Genomic DNA, 23433 nt, shown 5'->3' with positions numbered 1-23433 from the left:
TTTGAAGAATCTTTCTAAAGAGTGGTAGCTCTCTAAATGAGGAAAAGATGGGAGATTCTTGCACATTAAATGTAAAACCATAATGGGAGTAGTCAAATATTTTGAAGATCAGATTGATAAAAGCAAAACCTAGAAAAAAAATTGAAACAGAATTGTAATAGGGTAGGATCAGTGGGGCTGAAATAATGGAAGTATGAAACAAAGATAAAACCCTAATTGAAAAGCTGAGTGAATTACTTGCCTTTAGAAAGAAGCTTAGAGTCTTCCCAGTAGAGCCTTTATGGATGGATGACTCTGAGTAACTGTCTTTAGTCAAAGCATTGTTAGAGGAGGTTTTAGAGTAAATGAATAGTAATGCTTTGCCTGGGACTGCACTGTATTTGTTTTTTTTCTAAACCAAAAATATTAAGCTGCTGAACTGTAGAACACAGCATATAGTCTTTCTTAAATCTGCCTTGCTTCCAGAAGAATGGTGGGTGGCAAATGTTATTGCTGTCCCCTAAAGAGCTTCAGATTTGGTCTGATTTTTCTGCTCAATAGAAGTAGAGTATTATCACACAGATAAATGAAAAATGTAGGAGTAAATTGTAATTAGGGAGCAAATTTAAAAGTAAATTGTGCTTTTCATCAATTAAATTGCTGAGATTTCAAATCTGGCACATACAATACTGGATTTTGGGGAGAAGATGCTAATGGACACTCAACTGATTTGTCATGTGATAGAGTACCTCTTAAAATTTAAGATAAGTACGAATAAAAGATTAGGTTTTAGGGGGAGGTGGGGTGGTGTTACTAGTGGGAAGTTCTGTGAAGGACTTTGGTGTCTAGCACATTCAGAATGATCAAGAAAAGGAGCAGAAATCCAAGACAGCCTTGTCTAACTACTTTTTTCCATTGAAATGCAGAGTTATGTTGGGGAGAAAGTATTGAAAAACATTTTTAGGCTATTTAGTGCCCTTACATTTGATGCAGTTTTTAAGATAATTCAAATACAAAATTCTACTGTAACAAAAAACTTGAATGACTGGTCTAGCTAGTTACATGCAATGACTTTTCAGGTTCATTTGTCCATTCCCTGCCTACCCAATGTTCTCCCATTACTCAGCAATCCTGCTTTTGCAGCAGGCTCAGATAGTCAAAAGAATCAAATAGTTTAGCAAAATAATGAGGGATGGAAGAAAGTGTAGCTCTGGTAAATGCTCTAGTGCTAGTGTCCTCTTACTGTAATGAATAAGTGGTATAGTTCATGCTTGTAGGTGTCAAAGGAGAATTGTGTCTGTGCTTACTTGAGTGAGTTGGTCAATCAAGCAGTGGACAGGAAGACAAGCCTTCCTTACTCTTAAGTCAATCTAAAATAATTAAATGAACCCAGGTATGCAAACTGGTTGAGAATAGTGAAGCTAAGGGAATGTTCTGAGCGCTGAAACTACATCCTGTATAGATTCATGGTGTGAAGTCTGCTCATTTCATTTACCTGTGTTTGAGCTTTAGCATGTTTGGTATTTCCTACGACAGATGATGGGGAGTGCTGGTGTTTTCTCTGTACTGCTGGTTTTCACTGATACTTTTGAGCTTAGGGAAGCTATTTGCCCTAACTCAAAAGAAACGTGATAGTAGCAGTGAAGGTCAGTAGCAAGGATAGGACATAGAAAGTATTTTAAAAGGCTAATTTTAGTTAGTGTGGGTGATCTTTCTAGGCTGCCAGCGGTCATCCAGTCCTGATTTTCTCTGAATTGCATGTGGTCTGATGGTACATGTCTTTTCCACTGATTGTAAAATGAACCTAGGGAGATTGCCTTCACTAGGCTAAAATTGTTCTTTCTCAATCTTTTGATCTCTTTTAGCTAAGAGGTACAGCAGCATTGTAGGGAATGCGTCCTGAATGCCCAGTATCTTAAAGGAGCTGAGATATTTATGGGCTGGTTTTCCTTTACAGTGTTTAGGCTGTAGATCCTAAGTTGACTCAGTGCCACTGTACTGCTTTGTTTCCTTTTGCTACGAGTCTAGTCTGTCTTGTTTGCATTGAGTTCAGTCATCTTCTGTCACTCATGGTTGATTTTGGCCAGATAACTGGCATAGGTTACATGTTTAGGTTGTGAATGTGATCATATGTGAATGTGAGACTGTCTGACCTGTAGTTACTGCTTCTTTTGGTGTGCACATATAAACACCTGGCGAGTCATTGCAGTGAAACTCCATGGGGAAGTCAATGTTTTCTGCCTTTGGGATACTTACTGTGGTTTATGACAAAGCTTTATGACAAAGGTGCATAATCTTTTTAAAAAAAAAAAAAAAACAAAAAACAAACAAAAAAAACCCAAACCAAAACAAAAAAACCACCACCAAACCCAACCCAAAAAACAACTCGTGCATCTTGCTAGGAAAGATTGAGTTACAAATTACGCACACTGTTTTCCTTATCTTTTTGATGAATAGCTGCACTTTTGACCTAGAAACAACTGACTCCAAAACAAAGCACTTCTTTCTTTACATACAAATCTTTTTTATTTTTTATTCACAGACTATGAGAAGACACAGAAATGAAGTTACAATTGAATTGCGGAAGGTGAGTCTGCTTTGGTTTATCAACTGTGTTACTTTGCTAATAATGCTCTGGTGTCTTAGCTAAATATTTTACTGCAAGCTTTGCTTTATGGCCCCAAACTTGTATAAAAGAGTAGTAAATTTGTAGATTACTAACTGTGGATTCTAATGTTAGTTTTACTCTCCAACTCCTTAAGCTTAGCACAGCAGAACAGTACTGCTTTCCTCCAGTATATCGCTTGGAAATAATCCATATTCAGTTTCTGTACCAGTTCTCTTATTATTACAGTGAAGCTATCGGTTGTTCGAATGTTTAAAGTCTCCAAATGGGAAAAGGGAGAGTTTTAGCATTTAGAAGGTGCAGATGTTCTTGTATTTTGTTTTCTGGAAATTACTGCTTCTGTGCTGCAGAGGGAGTTAATTTTGGGGTCAGATTTTAGTTATATTGGGTAAATGCCAATATAGCTGGGGAGATCATGACTATCAGAGGTGATCTAGGTCAGTGCTCTGCCTAAATACAGAATTTGTTACACCCTCCTCATTCATAACACTTCCAACAGCCTTTCTAGGCACCTTAAAGGCTTACTGCTGGAGGACATTTTCACAAACTAAACTACTCTTGGGCAATATGTGTAAAGAGAAGGGATAAACTTTTATCTGCCTTCAGGTACCTTCAATGTATTTGAGGACTCATACTGGCACCTTCAGTTTTATCCTGTTGAGACAAATTCAGTTCTTCACCCTTTCCTTGAACATTCTGTTTTCTAGATTTGACTTGTTGCTGCTCCACAGGTCCAGATTGCCTGTATCTTTCTGGACGTGTGGAAGTCTGGAAGGATGCTGGCCACAGCTGAGGTTGGACAGTGAAAAACAATTCTTAATACAGAATTCCTATTTATACTGAGTATGTTGTTGACTCGCACTCAGTCTGTGACCTGTTATATCCTTCGGACACTTCCTACAGTACCGCAAAGCTAGGATAGTTGTTTATGTTCTCTCTTTGCATAGTTAAATAAATGCAGAAGTTTTAAACATGATTGCTTCTTGTCTTTTGAATTGCATCTGCTTTTTCCAGACATTTTAAACTTGAATTCCCATTCTGTTCCCCAGTATGCTTCAAGGCCTCCCCAGCTTGGTATCACCCATGTTTTCTAGTATTTTCATTAATGACTTGATGGAAGTGTGTGCTTTGAATATTCTAGATTCAGGCCAAGCTCCTTTGGGTCTCCCATTTGATGCATAGCTCCAGTTTGCCAGTTGAATCACTGACAGTCTGAGTGGTACTTGCTTAGGAGTGTGCACCCAGCCAATTTCATCTAAAATATTTTTTTTAATTATTTGCAAACCCAGAGAGAAGACAAAAGCCTTGCTAAAATCAAAGTGAAGCGTTTGTAGATAGAAGTTATGTTGATAGAAATTAGCTTGACTTGTTTTTGAGAAATTTTGTCTGCGCTTATCACCCGATCATGTAGGAGCTACCAAAAATCTTGTGCTAGTATTTTCCTGGGATCCTTCTGCTCTTCTTAAAAAAAGAAACTCTTTTTTCTTTTTTCAGGTCTTATGGAAAAACTTCTGTATCTCATTACAATATAAAAAATAAATATTTCTAAGATTCATCCAGAGACTATCAGAATTATTTGAAGAAACCTAATTGGACCCAGATGACTGGAAAAAAAAATAATCTTAGTACTTACATGAGCATGATGTGTCATCTAAAAATTGTTTAATGCTTTCATATTTTCCTAATCAAAGAAACTAGTTGAACATGACTGAATGTGTTGTGTAGCTTAAGCTGGCTATGGCGTCATCCAGTACTGGCAGATGATCAATGTGTGGAGAAAGCTACTTTTACATACAGTGGCAGGGACCAAGTGAAAAATGAAATTAGTCAGTTTTTGCTTAAAATGAGATTCAGGGAATTAATTTTGATGTCTGAATTATTAGCAGTTGAAGTTTATGCTGACATGTTAGAGGTCCTCTCTGTTGACTCAGTGTAAAACTAGCTGTATAACTGTGAAATCTGCACTGGGAAGAGTCATTCATAGCACTTGAGCAGCCTATGCCTGCTAACAAAGCAATGCTGTAAAAGATGGCTTAGCTAATGCAGCATATCCTCATGCACCTGGTTAAATTGTGAGACTGCATGCGAGCCTTCCAGTGCAGTCTTTGGAGAGACCTTTGCAGTGCAAAGTAAGAATTTTAATTTAGATTTAATTCTCATAATTGTTTTTTGTAACAGGTCACAATTTCAAGGCCATTTTATTACAGAAGCGTAGTGGGGAGCAAGGTAAACACTTAAGACAAGGCAATGGATTGTCTGTGTGGAAGGAATCTTGTATGTGCCAATAACACATGAGTGAAAATGAGGAAGAGGAAGCCTATGAGCTGCTAGTGACTTTCCACTGAAAACTGCACATGCATACATCAGTTACACACTTAGAGAAGCCTAAGCGCTGGATGTAGGTCAGGCTGTAAATCAAGAGTGCAGAGCAGCTGCAGAACTCCTAAACGCAGGAAGTTGTGTTCTTCTGGAATGTTTGCTGAACATCTTCCACTGCGGAGACCAGAAGAAATCTGCTTTAATAAGAGATTCACCATGTGTCCGAGTTGTTGGTTTGCAGCAACTAAACTGGTGCTGGTGGGCAACTGGTTTGCTGTGGTAACTCTGTGGCAGATGTGAGGCCATTGCTTCTGGTAGAGAATTGGGACTGAAATGTAAAGGGATATATTTGTTCAGCCTGGAGAAGAGAAGGCTCTGGGGAGACCTTACTGTGGCCTTGCAGTACTTAAAGGGGGCTTATAAGAAAGATGGGGACAAACTTTTTAGCAGGGCCTGTTGCAATAGGATAAGGGGTAATGGTTTTAAACTAAAAGAGGGTAGATTCAGACTACGTACAAGGAAGAAATTTTTTACAGTGGTGGTGGTGAAACACTGGCACAGGTTGCCCAGAGAGGTGGTAGATGCCCCATCCCTGGAAACATTCAAGGTCAGGTTGGACGGGGCTCTGAGCAACCTGATCTAGTTGAAGATGACCCTGTCCACAACAGGGGGGCTGGACTAGATGACCTTTAAAGGTCCCTTCCAACCCAGACTATTCTATGATATTTTATTAGGCTTCAGCAGTGGAAAGGATAAGCTGTAATATCATTGCTTCAGTCTTCATCTTTATGGCTAACACTGCTATCCTAGCATGAGTATGCCAGATTCAGGAAATGTTTGTGTTGGCATGACCTTAGTAATCCACCAGTGCCTCTTCAGAACAAAGCGGTATCTTCCTTTTATCCCAGCTATCCAGGTGCTGAGTGTACACCTGGCTTTTGAAGAAAACAGGCAATTTGAGCATATTCTTGATCTGTACAGTTGAAGCACTACATAGTCATGGGTTTGTCTTTTAAATCAACTTTTGTATAAATATTAAATGAATGCATCTGATGAGGTTGCTTACATCTCTGTTTTGTAAGGTGGAATAAATAAAAAAAAATCACAGCTTTGAACAGTAGTAAACAATTTCAGCATCCATTAGTGTGAGGTGTTTATTCTTTTGAGATTACAGACATCAAGGCACATTGCAACACATTCTGTGTTTCAGGAATAGATTATCTCTATTCGCTATTTTCACACTACAGCTCTTACTGAGAAATAAACTTTGCTTTTTCTCCCTTTTTTTTTCCCTGTTCCCAGTCACCTATTATTTGATTAGGAATTGAACTAACAAAGCTATCTCTGACATAAAAAGGGTAGCAGTCATCTGGCAGAATCCTGTCCAAAGCATTGGTTGGCACCAGGAGCCAGTCAGATGGCACTCCTGATGGTCAGGTGCCCTTTTTTGATTCCATATTGGCCTTGCTGAACATGTGTTTTACGGATTTTGGGAATGGACCTACTACACTTCGAGAAAGATGGTCTTGGTCTCTGACTATCTTGTTAGTGCAGCAATGGGCCTAAGAGCTTAAAAAGTAGCCATCTCTCTTTCCAGACAGACAAGATAACGATGTCAGTTTCGTTGATGGTCACTGTCTCAGGATTTAGAATTTAAACTTCTCAATTTAGAGTCTTGGCAAAGTCTGATTTAGAATGTTTATCACTTAATTTCAGCATCACAGAAACCCAAAGACTGCTCTGTTAGCAACAGGGACCCTGAAATTAATTGGCTAACCTAGCTGATTAGTCTCACTCTAAAGGGGAGTGGGGTGAGTGAGTAATGCTTAGGATTCAGTTTAAGGTTCCATACCTAAATGAAACCTGTAACTCCATTGCTGTGAGAGATTCTTTGGTTCTAAGTGCTTGGCTTTCTATGAGGAGGAAGCTTGACTTAGGCCACTTGTGTGCCTTAAGAAAGGTAGTCCTTAGCCAGGTCAATGTTATGGTCATTGAGTTAGGTGCCACCCTTCAAAGGAAGCCTTAACACTCCTCACCTCAGCAGAAACAGAGGATCCTGTCCTCCTTTAAGGCTAAACAAGTGATGGATTAAGGAGCCATGGGCAAATGTCTTTTTTACCTGTTTCTCTGGCATACTATACTTGTGGTCCTCCTCTGATCTTTCTTAAATAAGATTGCTTATGTCCACAGTAGCTCCTAAATAAAGTAGTGAGCCTTGAAGAAAGAAGTCTGTCTTCATCTTGCTGAGAGCACTAGGGTGGGAAAAATCTTTTTTTGATTCTTAGGAAGTGTGAGAATGCAAAAGAAGAAAAATCCACATTTTCAGGTTCAGGATAGTAAAACTTGCTCCAGTTGTACTTCTTTTCCAGTTCAATGTGAATGTATAGCTTTTCATTCACTGTAAAATACATTCTTTTAGGCATAAGTCCACCAACTTTAAAAAAACCAGCTACAGTCACAGGGAGACTGAAGCACTACTAGTATGTTCTTCTAAGGCTTCTCTATCCAGTGTAAGCAGCGCAAATTCTTGGGAAGGATCTTGCATCTACCCTGGCTTGATTGATTCCTCAAAGAAAAGACCCTAGGATGAAAATTATATTCTCAGTGTATTCTTCTGGAGACTTAGTTGAAAAGGGCTATGAACAAATTCCTTGGAGGCTTGCTTGAGTCCATTTTAGTAAGAGCACGCTTTTGTCTTACTTAACAGGCCTCAATCTTTGCAATCTGTGCTTGGGGCTATTGGGCCGCACACTAATGTACACGTATACGTCTACTTATTTTTAGTCAACCTGCTCATCTTCTGAGAAAGATGTGCACTAGCCAAACAGGAACATTGTGACTGCTGTCTGTTGTCACAAAGGTGAGTTAGCAGAACTCAAATGTACAAAAGTTGCCGTATCTGTAGCTATGCTCTTTATCTGAAGAACAGTCTTAGAATCTGTTTGACTGCCTTTGGATGCAAGGATTCGCTAAGCATGTAGGATATAATTTTGATATCCATGGATTTTAGGATCATCAGATTGACCTGTTCAGCCTTTTTACAGGTTTACAGGGTTTTTTTTAAATCTCTCTAGGTGTTAATGAGTTCTAAGACAGTGAGTAGAGCCAACTAATGGTCCTTTTCCAACCATTAAAGAAATTGAATCTTTCCCCAGGTTCATATCCAAAGAGCTGTTACTAGAAATTCACTCAGGCTAGATAGCCCACCTAAGAAAACTTTCATTAAGAGGACATGCAGTAGAGGTTTTCAGAGCATCCCTTTAACATGATGAGGTTGGAGTGGTAGGCATTGTCGTCTTCTTCATGATGGACTGTGGCAGGTGCTGTCACCCCCCAAAACCAAAATTGGAGATTACATTTAAGTGAAACTTAGAAGTTCAGCTCAGTCTGTCGCAACAGTGGTAGCTTAAAAGGGATGTCCAGACAACCCAAATCTACCTCCATCACTGGCCTGATCCTTTAGTCTTTCCTAGGATGTAAGAGCAGAGGAAGGAGCTGCTTGTTGTCATCTGTGAGTATAGCCAATGCTGGCTAGCACTACAGTTCCTAATGTTGAGATGTTCTTGAAGTTCTGCTCTTCATCCCCAGAGGACTCAAACGTAAATATTTTAACTTTAATGCCAAAAGAACTTCTTCCTACTGGCTGCTGAGTTCCTAAACCTTTCCCTGACCTGAAGAAGCATTTCATAATGGTGTTTTTTACCTGAGGGCGAAGATTTTCTTGCTTGTTTCTTTTCCCTTTTGATCTTGAAGCTTCCCAACAGAGTTGAGACTCTTCATAGAGTTTTCCCATGTGTCAAATGCTGAAAAGCATGTATAAATTTATATTTGACACCTTTTACAGCTCCATTAGAGTATCCTGTTGGCCAGTAGTACTAAGTGCAATGCAGCACAGAGCTTGATGGACTTCCTCTTTGCCCACAAGGATTCTTGTTCTGTTAATCATGTTGTCTTTGAAACTTGTTTGCATTGATAGGTCATGCAACCTGACCGTCCCACTGTCAGTGAAGCAAACGATGGGTATCTGTCATCAAAAACTTAACAGATCATCACACTGAACAAGAAAGTGCACTCATGGTATCATTACTGTTGTTTCTAACCATTTGGCATTTTTGCCTGGCATATATGTCCGTTTTGTTCGTACGGAAACCTCTGTAGACCATTGTAGTGGGATTTCTACCAGAATGTTGACATGCTTATAACCAGCAGTCAGCTGCTGTTTATAAACTTTCAGCCTTCGTTGTACATAGCATGCATAGTTCAGGCAGTGGTTGAGGATCTTCCCTTTTGAAGGAGACCTGCTTTGTTTTGTTGGTGACAAGGTCGTACCCTTCATCAGGGATTCCGATCTGATGCCTCTCCCTTTGAAAGGGCTCTCCCACTAGGCTTTGAACAGGACGGCTGTATCCAGGTGTGCTCATTTGTCTGCGTTTTCACCACAGGAGCCTGCAGAAGAGGCTGGTGCTATGCTTTAGGCAAACTTTTGAGTTTGTCACTGTATGACAAAATGCAAGCATTTTAAGGTCATGCCTCAAGCTGCAAATCATGTTCTTTTACCTTATGCAGGGGAGTGATTAGCTTATCAAATTACTGTATACAGTGGTTTAGCTGTCCAGGAATTTGACGCTTTTGCAAATGGACATTGCTGTTTCAAATAGCCTTAGAGCCACTTTTTAGGGCTGGAAGGTTCCATGAACCTTTTGACTTTATAAGAAATGCTAATAAGAATAGCTTTTCCTTAGTAAGAAATTTTTAGTGCTTCTCAATAAGTACTAGCCTCTCTGCTTCAGGCTGCTGTGGAAGCTCCTCTATATGTGTTCTTGACAGTTGTTTTTCAGCGCAACCATCTGCAAACAGTGAGTAGCTACAGGAACATTCTTGCTCGCTTTTACTTTCCCTGGCTAAGGTCATTTTTTCTAGAGCCCATTACACCGTGTGACTGACAACCTGAAGATGTTACCTGCGTTTGTAGAAATTCTAGCGTCAGCCTGCGGTCAGTTATGTCCTATGAGGTTCAGCTCTCTCTCTTAAGGAGGGTAGAATATCTTGGCATTAGAATATACACACTTACTCATACTTATTTTGGTTAACGTTAAGAAGTATTCTCTTACGCATACTCATGTTGCCAAAGGAATTAGATAGTTGTATATGCAGGTGTAAAAGGCTCTCTGAGGAGTTAACTTGCTTGCTGGAACGGGAGAGAACTAGGCTCTTGGTTAGCTAAGATATGGTGTATATTATGGCCATTTTTAAGATGCAGCTACAAATGGAAGGCTTTTCAGCATTACTCAGTCTTACCAAGCTAAGATTTCTAATTAGTCTGATGCAGTTTTGCTCTTGTCAAGAGACCCTGTCCCATAGTGGAATTTAAACCTAGATTATGTATGTTTGATGGGCCAGAATTTGAAACATTGTTCCTTTGTTACCGTCTTCACCATTGGTGGCCTGCCGGTGGGATATCTCCGTTCCTGATAGCTGCAGAACAGTTAGTTGGAGCTCCATTTTATTTCATCTCTCAGCATGCTGCTGCCATTAGGAGAATAGTCCTTCAGTGTCTGTTCAGCTAGGGATTCATGGGACTCTCCTCCAGGTAAATGGATTTTTTTTTTTGTGAGGAGTACTGTTTGGAGATACCCACTCCATCAATGTATGCGTGGACAATTGCTTGAAGGAGAGAGACAAGTTACTGTTCTGTTACTGTTCTTCTGTAACTATGTGTTCATTTACAACCTGCCCTCCTTTCCTCTTTGTCCAAATCCCTGAAAGATTTCTAGGGAATTGGAAGAACTTAAAAAAAAGTGTTCATTGCCAATTCTGTGGCCACAAGCAGAGAAAATTTGTGCATGCCCCTCTAAATACTACTCAGGCAAAGTATTTCAGCTTACAGAACTTGTATAGAAGCGCACTCACTGTGAATAAACATGAAGTATGTATCGAATAATGGTTACAGGCAGGTAGTCTTTATGAAGTTCTTCAGGTGAAGTGACATGGAATAATTCAGTGCTTTGTCCACCCACATGGTCTAGACTTACTGCCTGGTGTTTGTGGAAGGTGATTTTCCAGCTGTTCGGCTGCTGAAGGCCACGCAGCTCATTCCTGCCGTTCTGTGAGGATGCTGTTCAGTCACCCACAGTGGGACTCTTGCTTTGTTCCAACTATATTCTCTGTATTGTATTGAGGGGTTGGACTAGATGACCTTTAAAGGTCCCTTCCAACCGAAACCATTCTATGATTCACTGCTGTATTCCAGCCACTGCCATCCTGGTATTTCAGGATGTTTGAGAGAGGATCTCAAGATAGATCTTCGTTCTTGTTTTCTGGAGTAACTGGATACCATAGCCCTTATGTTACACTCTAGTAGAGGCACAACCCTGACAAACACTGATCACTCAGAATGATATAATTGTATATGTTGAAGACACACACACATCTATAGAGGGATACACATTCAGTACCACAGTTGTTGCAGAGTGACTTTGCTTTTTGCATCCAAAACCCTAGGTCTTTCAAGCTAGAAAATGCATGATGTGGTTTCAACTGTTTCTGGTTAATGTCTTTTTGGGAGGAGAAATACTGAGGGTGGAAGTAATGTGCATGATAGATGCGGCCCACCTGTATGTGAACATCTAATAATATTTCCATTTTAGTAATGTGATCTTTGTTCCAAGTGGATGCTATCTATTTAATGTCAACACAATTGAGAAGACTTTGGCCTTATTTAAGTTTCCACTTACAATAGCAGTGAAGTAATATGACTTTAAATGGCTCTTGCATACCCTCTACATTTTGGAGGGATATCAGTCGAAGATCTCTGAGGTGCATCCATTCCGTGCCAGCGTAGATGCTTTTGTGGGGAGCAGTGTGGAATGGTGTTATACCAGTTTTTCTCCCCAAATATTGGGACAGTTCCTTAAGGTCAGAGGATTCAATGGTGGGGGAATCTGCTAATACAGTGGTGTGAAACACCTAAATGGGAGAATCTACAGTTTGAGCTCTTAAAAAGCTTTATCCTTTTTTACTGACAGAAGAAACCTGAAATGAGATAATGTGACATTTCCTAACTAGAATTTTCTTTTCAGTAAGTTCAATAAAAATAGTTTGTTTGCTAAATTCTTGACTATTCATCATTTTTTGAATTAAAGGATCTGTAAGAGGCCTGCATCTAAAAGGCCTCTTTTTACAGAAATTTAGAAGTAAAGATCACCTGTCTTTATTGCAAGATGTTGCAAAACACATAGTTGAGCACCACTGATACCAGATCATTTGTTTGAAAACCAAGTAGATATCACCAGGTGAATCAGTGTGGGTAATGATTCTTACATCAAACGTATTAGAAAAACCCTGCAAAGCTCTTTCCCTGAATTTTCTGAGCATGAGATGTAGAAAATCCAGCCAAATATTTTAGAAGGAACAGAATTGGAAAATCCTACCTTGTACCACAGTAGTTTGCTGCTGATGACAAGGAAACTTCACCCTTACCAGTAAATGATTTAATATGAAACGTTTAACTTGCTCCAGCAGACAGTGGCGATGGTTCTGCACTAAGACCCCAGTTCCTTCAATTTGCACCTTTTCTGAAGACAGGGAACGTCTGCTGGACCAGTGTCTTCCACCCTCATAACTAAACATGTCTCCCTGTACATCCATGCATCTGTGGACTTGCTCACCACCATGATCTGTGATGATACCTCTGGGTAGGAAGAGGACAGTTGACTGAAGACATCAGGACCTTCCTCCAGCTTTAACCCCTTCTCCCAGTATCGGCTTGTTTTACCATAACAGCACAGCTGATCCTGTAGGAGCCGTTCATGCAAGGCAGGAAGGAACTGCTTCCTCCGCAGGTGGATGTGTGTAGTAGCTGTGCACTGGGGAGAAAAGCTGACATGATCATGGAGAGGGCCTCTGGAAACTGGGTCCAGTCCCTGCAGTTGCCACAGTAGAGGCTATGGTTTAGGCAAACAGTAGGAAAGGGAATTGTACTTGAGCAAAGCCAGATTGACTGATGTTGAATGAAGGTTGCGCTTTGCTTAAAATGGCAGTGCCAAGTACTTGGTGTGGAAAAATAAGAGAAATACATTATAGGTCTTTATGGTGAATCCATCTGTCAATGTGTACCTGCCTGATGCAGTTCGCATCACACTATTTTCTCAGCATTTAACTGCCTGCTGATTTCCATCTTCCTTCTCTCCAAAAGCACTTGACAACAAAATACCTTTAGAGCTTGTCTTTATGGATGTGCTCCGAGTGTGCTGCCACTACTGTACAACTCCGGAGAGGCTGCCATAGCTAATCTAGATGATCCTGTGCACTCTTTGAGGATTTAGTTTCTGTACGTAGATTTGACAAAAATTAAACTATGCTAAGTTTGTGGAATGTTGTCTTCTGCATTAAAGGGTTATTTAATTCTCATGCTCGTTTATTGTTTTAGCATTCTTTTATCTGGAAAAAATCTTAATATATTGCTTGGGAGGCTGGAAAAGTTGTTTTAAATTCTTTTTAAAATGTCTAAAAAGTAAGCAAGTCCCAGAAATTTTGGACTTGACGTTGCTGTTTTTTCTAACATGTAATAAAATAAAATATTGGGGACTCCTTCAAAACATGATTCTGTTTGGAGGCTTTTTTATATATTACAAGCAAGGCATGATGTAATACAACCTCTATAGTCAGTACTGTTTGGTTATTAGATAATTGTTTGGAGAATGAAAAGCCTGCCTTTCCTTGCTAGTATAATAGATTTGGTTGAGGTGTTATAGCTGTTTTTTACACCTTTTCAAAGTTTTGCTTCATTAGAGATTGAAATCTGAATGCGCTTATTAAAAAAAAAAAACACCCAACAACCAACCAAACAAACCACAAAAAGGTGTTCAGATGTACATGCTGCATCATCATCTTCCATTGCCTTTTCTATCTTTGATTATACTTCTAGAGATACCAAACAAAAGATAAAGTCTAAAATTTAGAAAAGAGCGCTTCATACTTTTGGAATAATACTTTTAATACATTTTAGATTTGTAAAAGAGTGCATTTGGATACAGTTACAATTGATTATTTGATCCCTTTCTTTTTAAATTAGGGCTTTAGGTGTTCAAATATTCTAATTAAGCAAGGTAGAAATGTTAAATCAGTACTTTACCACTGAAAAGGTAATTTTTTCTTCAGTAATTCCTTAAAGGAACTAAGGCTGGAGGGTGCGACTGGGAAATATTACAAGTGTCAGTGTACATGGAGCATGCTACTTTACACACAAGATGAAAATACACGTAACCAGGGAACTTTGAAATAGGTTTAGCTGAAAACTAATCTTACACTGGAACATAATTTCTGTTATGTGTGGCTAAATGTTAATGTCATGCAGATCTATGTATATTGTAAATGTTAGAAAATTGATCCCCAAGCTGTAAGTTTTAATTCATTCAAATGTCATGGATTGTCATAGTTCTGTCTGTGGTTAGCAAGCTGCTAGATTCTTACAGCTGAAATACTGCAAATTCTATTTGCAGTTACAAATGCCTTTAAAAAAACCCCAATCTTATCTAAACTTTTATTTTGAAAGGGGCCATTATATCGTCACCCTGTACTAATAAGCATTAAGTGTCTTTATTTTTCACCATTCCTTTACAGAACAAAAGAGATGAACATCTTTTGAAAAAAAGAAATGTTCCCCAAGAAGAAAGTTTAGAAGATTCTGATGTTGATGCTGACTTCAAAGCAGTAAGTTCCTTGATTCTGGAATTATTTTTAAAACTTTGGTGGTGTATCAAACAATGTATTCTGTTTTTACTTTAACACTGGAAGTCTTGCAGTTATTTGAAAGCAAAATCATGAACTGACATGCTGTTAAAATTAGCTTGATTGTATTAAATGTTTAAAAAGAATATAATTTAGCAACAAAAATACTAAAACTTTTTTTTTTCTTTTCAAGCAAAATGTAACACTAGAAGCTATATTGCAGGTATGTTACATTTAACTATTTTTTTTCTAATTAGAAGTGGGCGTTCTGTGCATTTTTAGCTTTTACTATTATTTTACTTTCAGAACGCCACAAGCGACAACCCAGTGATCCAACTGAGTGCTGTCCAAGCTGCAAGGTAAAAATAAATAAAGGCATGGAAATGTATTTCCTACACATTTTTCATGATGAAAGTTACTTATTTTACTTTTACATTTAATTTCACAGAAAACTCCTATCCAGTGACAGAAATCCACCTATTGATGACTTAATAAAATCAGGAATTTTACCAATTCTGGTAAAATGCCTAGAAAGGGATGATAAGTAAGTATACTTTTAAAAATGTTCATCTTTACTGAAAATCTGTATCCAAATAACAGTCTCATTATTTCAAATGAAACTGAGGATTCATAGCACCATATAGTCTGACACAGTGGATCACAGTCCACCATGATAAACCATAAATTCTCCAGGAGTATTTATTCTGCCATTGAAATGTCATTTTAATTTTTAGAGCTTGCATGAGCATATCCAGCTAATGGAGAAAACCTTACTAAATTTCTCATTGGTTTTGAATATTTCAGACTTTTTTGTTAACTTTTTTTAGGAAACCCAGCTCAGACTTACTGCGTATATTTGTGTGAAGGCAGAGAACATGCCTGGTTGTGATGCAGGGCTCTTCTCTTTGCCAGAATATACTTGTCATCTTTTTCATTAAGGTTATTAGCTTAAGTTTCTAGCTTCTTTCGTTCTCACTGCAAGGTGGATTTCCTTCTGGCTCTGTGCTGCTCCCTCATGTGATGGTGCAACACAGTGAGCATGCTCTCTGTTATGATTCTTTGTTGGAAAACAAGAGCTTCAGTAAAGGAGGTAGAGAACATTGAGTGTGTCATTGCAAGAATTTAATGACATGTAAGAAAAATGCCATATTCCACAATCTGTGAGCTCCTTATTCAGATAGATAGGGATTAACACATTTGAGGTAAATGTTTTAGCCTATCTTTGGTCTGAGGCAGCCATAAATGTATTTAGAGTATTTCCATTTTCAAGGTTATTTCTGCAGCCACGAGGGCTAGAAACTTCAAAAATGCAAACTGGCATTTTGGGTATAATTTGGTGGTTGCAAAAACATGAAGCGTGAGTAGCTTTGTTTCTAGCTTGTTAACAAAACAGTTGCTTAGAAGGCAGCTGGCAATAATGTTCAAATCAGGATAGCATTTTTAAATGGGTCATGAATGCCTGTCTGCTCTAGAAGTAGATGGTTCAGTGCTGTGAAAATTCTTTTAATTTGAATTTTCTGTCTAGTTTTTGTATGATTTACCTTTGTAAATGTAAATAAGCCTTTCGAAATTGAACTCAACATTTTCTTAAGCAGTCTTTTTAATTGTGATTGCTATATAATATTTAGTAGAGGTAAACTCTGCAAAGACTTTGTATAACAGATTGTTAAAGCTGTTGTTCATGTTATAACTGAAAGTTTATCACAAGAGGAAGAAAAGAAGGACTGACCTAGAACTAGAATTTTAATGCATTTGATCCTAGAATGCAAAGGTTTATAGATAGCTGCTGACAGGTACTATTTGTTTTTACAAATCCCTATTTAGATATCTTGGGCCCTCCTATCTAATTCTTTTCCAATCCCATCCGCAATAAAACCTTAATATGCTTTGGAAACTAATGCACAAAAAAAGCTTAAAGGAAGCAGGTACTATGGCTATATATAAAACATAATTGATAAAGACCCAAAAAAGCATGGAAATGAAAAATAGTCACCTAACAATAAATATTCTCTGCTCCTCCCAAAGCCAGACACCTTACTATTACGCTAACCACCATAAGCTGTAAACTCTTTTATAGCTTCTAGAACTCTTAACCTTTAGCATTTGCTTGGACAACAGTGTTCATGCAAACTGTTCTACTAAACTGCTGTTGGCATAGACAAAAGTTGACAGACATCTTGGAAGAGGTGTTCCCCCAGCTTTCATAATATTTGTAGCTAATTTTATCTGCATTTAATAAGTCAGTTTTAATACAGGTATGATGCTGTCTTTTGATACCGATGCTAGATCTTTCCCCTGTCTGTGATGGAGCAGAAAAATGTCTTTATCCAGCTTACACTTGATCCGGGATGTAATGTTAGAAGGGCCAAGTTTTTATTAGTTATGGTCAGACATGGTTTATTTATTGAGAACTACTAATGGCAGCAAGACAGTTGCACTTTCTTCACTAAATATGAATGGTGGTTGGATCAGCTGGATGTGAAGAAGTCTCTGTTACCCATTAGAGAGGCATAATTAAATTTTATGATGAGGGGTGCTAGAAGTCTTTCGTATAGGAGATAATTGACTAGAGTAGTGGTCAGCTTCACTGGTTGGTATGTGCTTCAACAATATTACTGCTTTTATTTTTTTTTTATTACTAATAGGAAGTCAGAAACATGGGTAGTTTACAAAAGGTTATAGAATGTAAAATCTTTTTTTTCTTACAGCTTTTCCTCTGAAATGTTCAGGCTTAGAGGTTTTTTTTTAAAACTTTTAGCACTGCTTAAATGTAGAGTATCTCATAGTGGATACACCTAGTAATACTGAAATGAATCATAAAATAATCTGCAGATCATGTTTCAATTTATTACTATAAAATTATCTCATTACAGTCCTTCATTACAATTTGAAGCTGCATGGGCATTGACTAACATAGCATCAGGCACTTCTGCACAGACTCAAGCTGTTGTACAGTCTAGTAAGTATTACAGTTTGGTTTTTGGGGGGTGGTGGATATTGTGGGTAAAAGGGAAAAGGGGATATTTGGATAAAAAATGCCATTTGTTACCAAAACCATTAAAATAAAAAAATGCATGTCTGTCCTCTTTCTCAAAAAATTTCTACATTTGCTCTTAAATATTAATCTGTTTGTCACTAACAATTAATATTAAAGATCCCAGACCTGATTTTCCCATAAAGAAGATAGAGAATGACAGATTATATAATGAGTTTGACATAAAATGTTAGTCCTTTCTAATTCTTGGATTGATTTCTGAAATCATGTACCATTCATTCCCCTATGCCTAAAACTTATGTTAGGAAATAATTCTTTCTACCTCAAAGGTATGTTCATAAATCTTATTAAAGTTGTTAAATACATTTAGTTATGTCAGGTTGCCCATTTAAATACAGAGTTAAGAAAATTACCATCCTTTCCTTGACCGTATGATTAGTATCTCCTGTACACACCGAGTTTGTTGTGCTGCCTTCGTTTCTTGCTTAACTAGCCAGTGAGACTTCCATTATGAAAAGAGATAGGAAATAAACTCTAAAGTTAATTGAAGATAAATTATTCAAATTCATTTTTCAGGATTATATATATAGCTTTTATATATCAGCACGCTTATCTTAAAACAATCGCCTTTATGCAAAATACAATATTTTGTTATTAAACAGGAGACTATAGATAAGCAAATATATAATAAATTGTTTTGGCTTATTCATATTCAGTGTTTTTGTAGGGAAAAATGGTGACTTAATGATAAGTGTATGAACTTGCCTTTCAAATCAAAATGCTGTTTTGTATGTTCTAATAGCCAAAAAAAAATCTCACTAATTGTTAGATTCTGTATAGTTAAGATATTGGAGCAATAGAATAAGAATGCTTATCAAAATAAGCTTTGGATAAAAATCCAAAGCCCTTTAAAAAAAAATGAACGTCTTGAATTTGTTTCAAAAAATCCTGGTGTGATTTGGGCACCTCTGTTTTTAGATTGCTTTTCTGGTGTCTAAATATCTTTGAAAATCTATTCCCAAGTTTTTTCATCCTTCCCAACTTGTTCATTGGTTAATCATTGTTTTCTTCGTTTTTCAAGTCCCACAATGCTATCATATTTGAATGAATGAATCTAATGAAAAGGCTGTTTATAGTATTAACTTTGCAGAAAAAAATCTGGAAAAATCTTAAAGTAAAAATTAAAATTAGAATGAAAATATGTACAGCACAGCCAAAAGCATTGCTGTTACTTGATCAATTACTAGAAGTTTAGGCTGGGATATGTCTCTCCCAAAATCTGTTTAGCTAATGCTTGAGAAGAAGAAAATGTGATAAATTGACTTTAAAGAAGCAAAAGGCCTTTTCCAAGCTTTACTCCTGAAGAGAAAATGGAAGAAGTTTAGTCTAAAAGCCTTGCTGCTTTGGCTGGGAGATGCCTAAGGGAAAACAGCCGCCCAACTCTTCTCCCTTTAGATAAGGGATGGTTTGAGGAAACAAAGCAATAGACCCTTGCAGCTATAGAAGAGGCTTGTGCAGCCTAAATACAAAAGAAGGCGGCCTCCTGCAATCAAGAGGGACAGATGGCAGTTGTGGAAGGCCCAGCAAAAGAGAAGTACTATATACACAGAATAGATCTTGGCAGGAGCCAATTTGGAGCAGAAGTAATTAATTTTTCGAGAGCAGTAGATCAGATAACCTGCAACTCATGCTTTCTCAGACTGTCCTCCTGCTGAAGTGCTGATATGAAATAATTTCATTCGTGCTTTTGAAAGCATACCAGGATTGCAATTTAATACAAACTACATACTTGACCCTCCTCTCTGAAATACGTTGAATACATGTATGGGTGAAATGTAATCTCAGTAATCACTGAGAAGGAAGCTAGAATATTCCACTTGAGCTAATGGAAGTGGGATGATTGTTAAAAGAACAGAGAGAGTGTTCTTAAGCAACGGTGTGTTGCTGTCCCTCCTAACTTGTCGGTTGTAGGCAATTGCTAAATTACTCATCTAGGGCAGGGAGGGAATTTTAGGTTGTCTTTATTCTTCATCGCTCTGTATTTTTCAGGAAAATACATCAGGGGTTTTTGGCTCATTATCACATGTTAAATTATCAACAGAATATTGATTCACAGTTGCTCACAAATTCTGTTGCAGTTTTTTAAAATTTCTGAAGCTATTTCTGAAGCTATTTCTACAACAAAAAGTATTCTTTCCTTCAACAGTATATAAATTATTTACTTCGCTCAGAAAGACAATAGGATGAGTATGATCATATATAGATTTAAAAGATTGCTGCAAGAATTACTGTCTTTCAAACAGTATGGGTTGTCCGAAGGGAAGTAGTGCATGGGAATAGTAGAGGCATGGTTTCTTAGCTCTATTAAATTTATTTAATTCAGCAGAGACTGATATCTAAAATCAGTACCACTTCCTTAATCTGGTATGTTGCCTACGTTATATAAGAGAAAATTAAAATGTGTCTTAGGACTGGCAGATGGATGTAAATCTTCACTGCATATGGAAACTAACTATAGCCACCTCTTGGGAGGAAGCTATTTTCTTAAAGTCAAGATTTGAAGCACGTTTGCACGAGTAGGCATGTCGTTCTGCTAGGTATGTATTGTGATCTTGGACAACTGGAAAATCTGAATTGCCAGGACATTAAACCTACATACTTGAGGCTCTTGCATATCACTTTGAGAAATATGGGGAAATGCTTAAATGTGGGGAGCACTGTTGTTTAACAGTTGCTTGTTCTCAAGTCTGTTTTTTCCCCTCTCTACATATGTATAGAAATGTTTAACTGAGGTTTTGTGTGCTCTTCATAATAGAAACATGTATCTTAGTATAAGGCATGGTAGAGAAAGTGTTTGTATTAATCAATGAAAGTATTGTGCATATACCATGTTCCAGTAAAAAGAAATCTGATCTTTGCATTCTGTAGATGCAGTACCCCTCTTCTTGAGACTACTTCATTCACCACACCAGAATGTTTGTGAGCAAGCTGTCTGGGCTCTTGGAAATATTATAGGTAACTCTTGTCGTGATTATAATTATTTGAATTCAGGGAGCGTTTCATTTTAGAATTTGACTTTTTGAACATTGGCATTATCATATGAGACTATGTTTCCTCTAAATTCTGTGGCTTAATGTAATTTTTTCATGTGGCCAGAATTACATATGTACATCCTGTTTTTTTCTAAAGATTAGTATCACTTGCTGCACAAAATATTAACAGGATAAATTTTGTGTCTCGTAAAATATACATACACATCTGTACGTATGTATATTTAATTGAACACGAACTGTTAGTAGTAGACTATTGGTGAGGAAACATAGAATTTCAGTATCCCAACATGTCATTGCATACATTTCAGGATTTTCCATTTTTAATGTAATTTCTTTTACAACAATTTTCATTTCTGTAGGTGATGGTCCTCAGTGTAGAGATTATGTCATATCACTGGGAGTTGTCAAACCTCTTCTGTCCTTCATCAATCCCTCCATTCCCATCACCTTCCTTCGGAACGTCACATGGGTCATTGTAAATCTCTGCAGGAATAAGGACCCCCCACCGCCTATGGAGACAGTTCAGGAGGTAAATAAAGACTTACGAGACAGATAATTTTTTATACTCTGGGCTAGAGGCCCAATGTTTTACATTGTCATACTATGAATTTATGCATGTTTTTTGCCACTGTCTTGTGCCACTTACCAGTTGTTAAATGAAGTAATTTGACCAATTTTGTGCTTCTTACTGAGGCTGTAATAAAGGTATTTGTAACATCTGAAACTGAGTAAGACTAAAGACTGATGAGCCATATATTAAAATGGACACAACAAAAAATCAACACACTAGAAAGTGTTAACACGCTCAGCATTTCATGTTTTTATCAAAAAAAGGCTACAAATGTGATTCTGTACATAGAAGTATTCAACTGTAATTATTTTCAGTAAGAGGAAATATAAGTAAACTATTGAATGTAGTGTAGTTTGTGTCTTGACTAGCTGTGAACATGCAGTCAATGTCAAGTCCCCACTTGAGAAGAGAAGCGTCTGAAAATCCTTTTAAACTGGTGAACAGAGCAAATGCAGTGTTTATAGAGTAGGCACAGCTAGTAAAGTGATGCTATTTGACTAGAACTATAGCTATAATGTACGAAAAGTTCTTCATTTTAAGATAAATTCCAAAGTGTAGATACAGTTTTTGAAGCCATGTGAAGTATAACATTGTTAGCAACTGAACTTTAATAAAATTCTAAAAATTAAGCAGAGAACAGGGAAACTTTTACAAGTAATACTTTACCAAATAAAAAACTCTGTTCTAAGCAGTCTTATCATCGCTCAGTTTTATATTTTCTCCAGATGTGAATACAAAAATAAAATTTTACTTTAATCCAAGAGGGTTTTATATATTGATATTATGCTAATGATTTTTATTATATTGTGTGGTAACAAAGCTTTCAAAATAGCAGGGGGATTTGGCAGCAAACTTTTTAGCAGGGCCTGTTGCGACCGGACAAGGGGTAATGGTTTTAAACTAAAAGAGGGGACATTTAGACTAGATACAAGGAAGAAATTTTTTACAATATGGGTGGTGAAACACTGTCACAGGTTGCCCAGAGAGGTGGTAGATGCCCCATCCCTGGACACATCCAAGGTCAGGTTGGACGGGGCTCTGAGCAGCCTGATCTAGTGGAAGATGTCCCTGCCCACGGCAGGGGGGTTGGACTAGGTGACCTTTAAAGGTCCCTCCCAACCCAAACTATTCTATGATTCTGTGTCTTACCTCTGTTGTTTGCTTGTTTTCCCTCAAAATATAGTCTGCTCTCTGTGTGTCTTTGAAATGTAGTACTGTCTTGTATTTTTACAAATTTTAAATATAATTTATGTATTTTTATACATACTTTGAGGGAACGACCAGCTGCTGGGGAGTGTGTGAATGCAATATGCTAATGCAGTCTCAAGCTAAGCTTTGTGACTGCGGTACTTGGATTCATGATTGTACAGCCAATTTTATTCTACTGTAATGACTGATGAACTTCTTTTCAGATTTTGCCAGCATTGTGTGTTCTCATTTACCATACAGATATAAACGTAAGTAATTTCTAAAGTTTTAGATATTTAGATTCTTTGTTTTCTCTAGAGAGAAAATGCTGCAAGATTGTGTTTAAGTGGCAAACTTGTTTTTGTGTGTTAATTTATGTATAATTAAGTAGTAAATGCACAATTAAATATGAAGACTAATATAATTGTAGTAATTCAGAGCATGTACAAGAAAGTGCAAACACCATTTCTGAAATACCTTTTCTAAAAGTTTTTTTTATCCTTTACATTAGAAACTACATTTAAAAAAATCCTATCTTGCAGAATTGAGCACTAGAAATTTAAAGTGCCAGCTTTACCATCAGCTTCACTTTAATTCTGCCCCAATTTATAATTTTGCATAGATGATATGTAATGCACATGTAGAAAAAATATATATAATTCTACGTATCAGTCCAATCAAATATTGTGATCATATGGATAAGTCTGACTTTTGTAACCTGTTGGTGCCTGACTTTGCAACCTGTTTAACTAAGGAAATCACATATGAAAATATACTTAAATAAACAACAATAAACTATTGTTTTGTGGCACCTTTGACAACTTTTCTTCAGGTTTTTAATACTAAACCTTCAGTACTTCCTACGTTATTGATCCATGGATTTACATATAGTTTTCTGAGTAAAGTCCTAGAGGGATGGACTTACCTCCTGAAGTCTTATATTGGGACTTCAGGAACAAATATCTGTGTAACT

General features: G+C 37.4%; 1 protein-coding gene across 7 annotated transcripts in view; it reads left to right on the top strand.

The window, feature by feature from the left end:
• Positions 1 to 23433, top strand: part of KPNA3 (karyopherin subunit alpha 3) — a 53119-nt gene that overhangs the window by 17498 nt on the left and 12188 nt on the right. For all 7 annotated transcript variants that reach the window (XM_075139657.1, XM_075139664.1, XM_075139660.1 and 4 more), the window contains exons 2-10: positions 2522 to 2566; positions 14546 to 14635; positions 14847 to 14876; positions 14960 to 15012; positions 15102 to 15197; positions 17527 to 17612; positions 20577 to 20663; positions 21061 to 21230; positions 22685 to 22729. In XM_075139657.1, coding sequence (XP_074995758.1) covers positions 2522 to 2566; positions 14546 to 14635; positions 14847 to 14876; positions 14960 to 15012; positions 15102 to 15197; positions 17527 to 17612; positions 20577 to 20663; positions 21061 to 21230; positions 22685 to 22729 — 702 coding nt within the window. The remainder of the gene's footprint in view (positions 1 to 2521; positions 2567 to 14545; positions 14636 to 14846; positions 14877 to 14959; positions 15013 to 15101; positions 15198 to 17526; positions 17613 to 20576; positions 20664 to 21060; positions 21231 to 22684; positions 22730 to 23433) is intronic.

Source organism: Calonectris borealis, chromosome 1, assembly GCF_964195595.1.
Source record: "Calonectris borealis chromosome 1, bCalBor7.hap1.2, whole genome shotgun sequence".
Lineage (NCBI taxonomy): Eukaryota > Metazoa > Chordata > Aves > Procellariiformes > Procellariidae > Calonectris > Calonectris borealis.
This window is presented reverse-complemented; position numbering and strand designations above follow the sequence as displayed.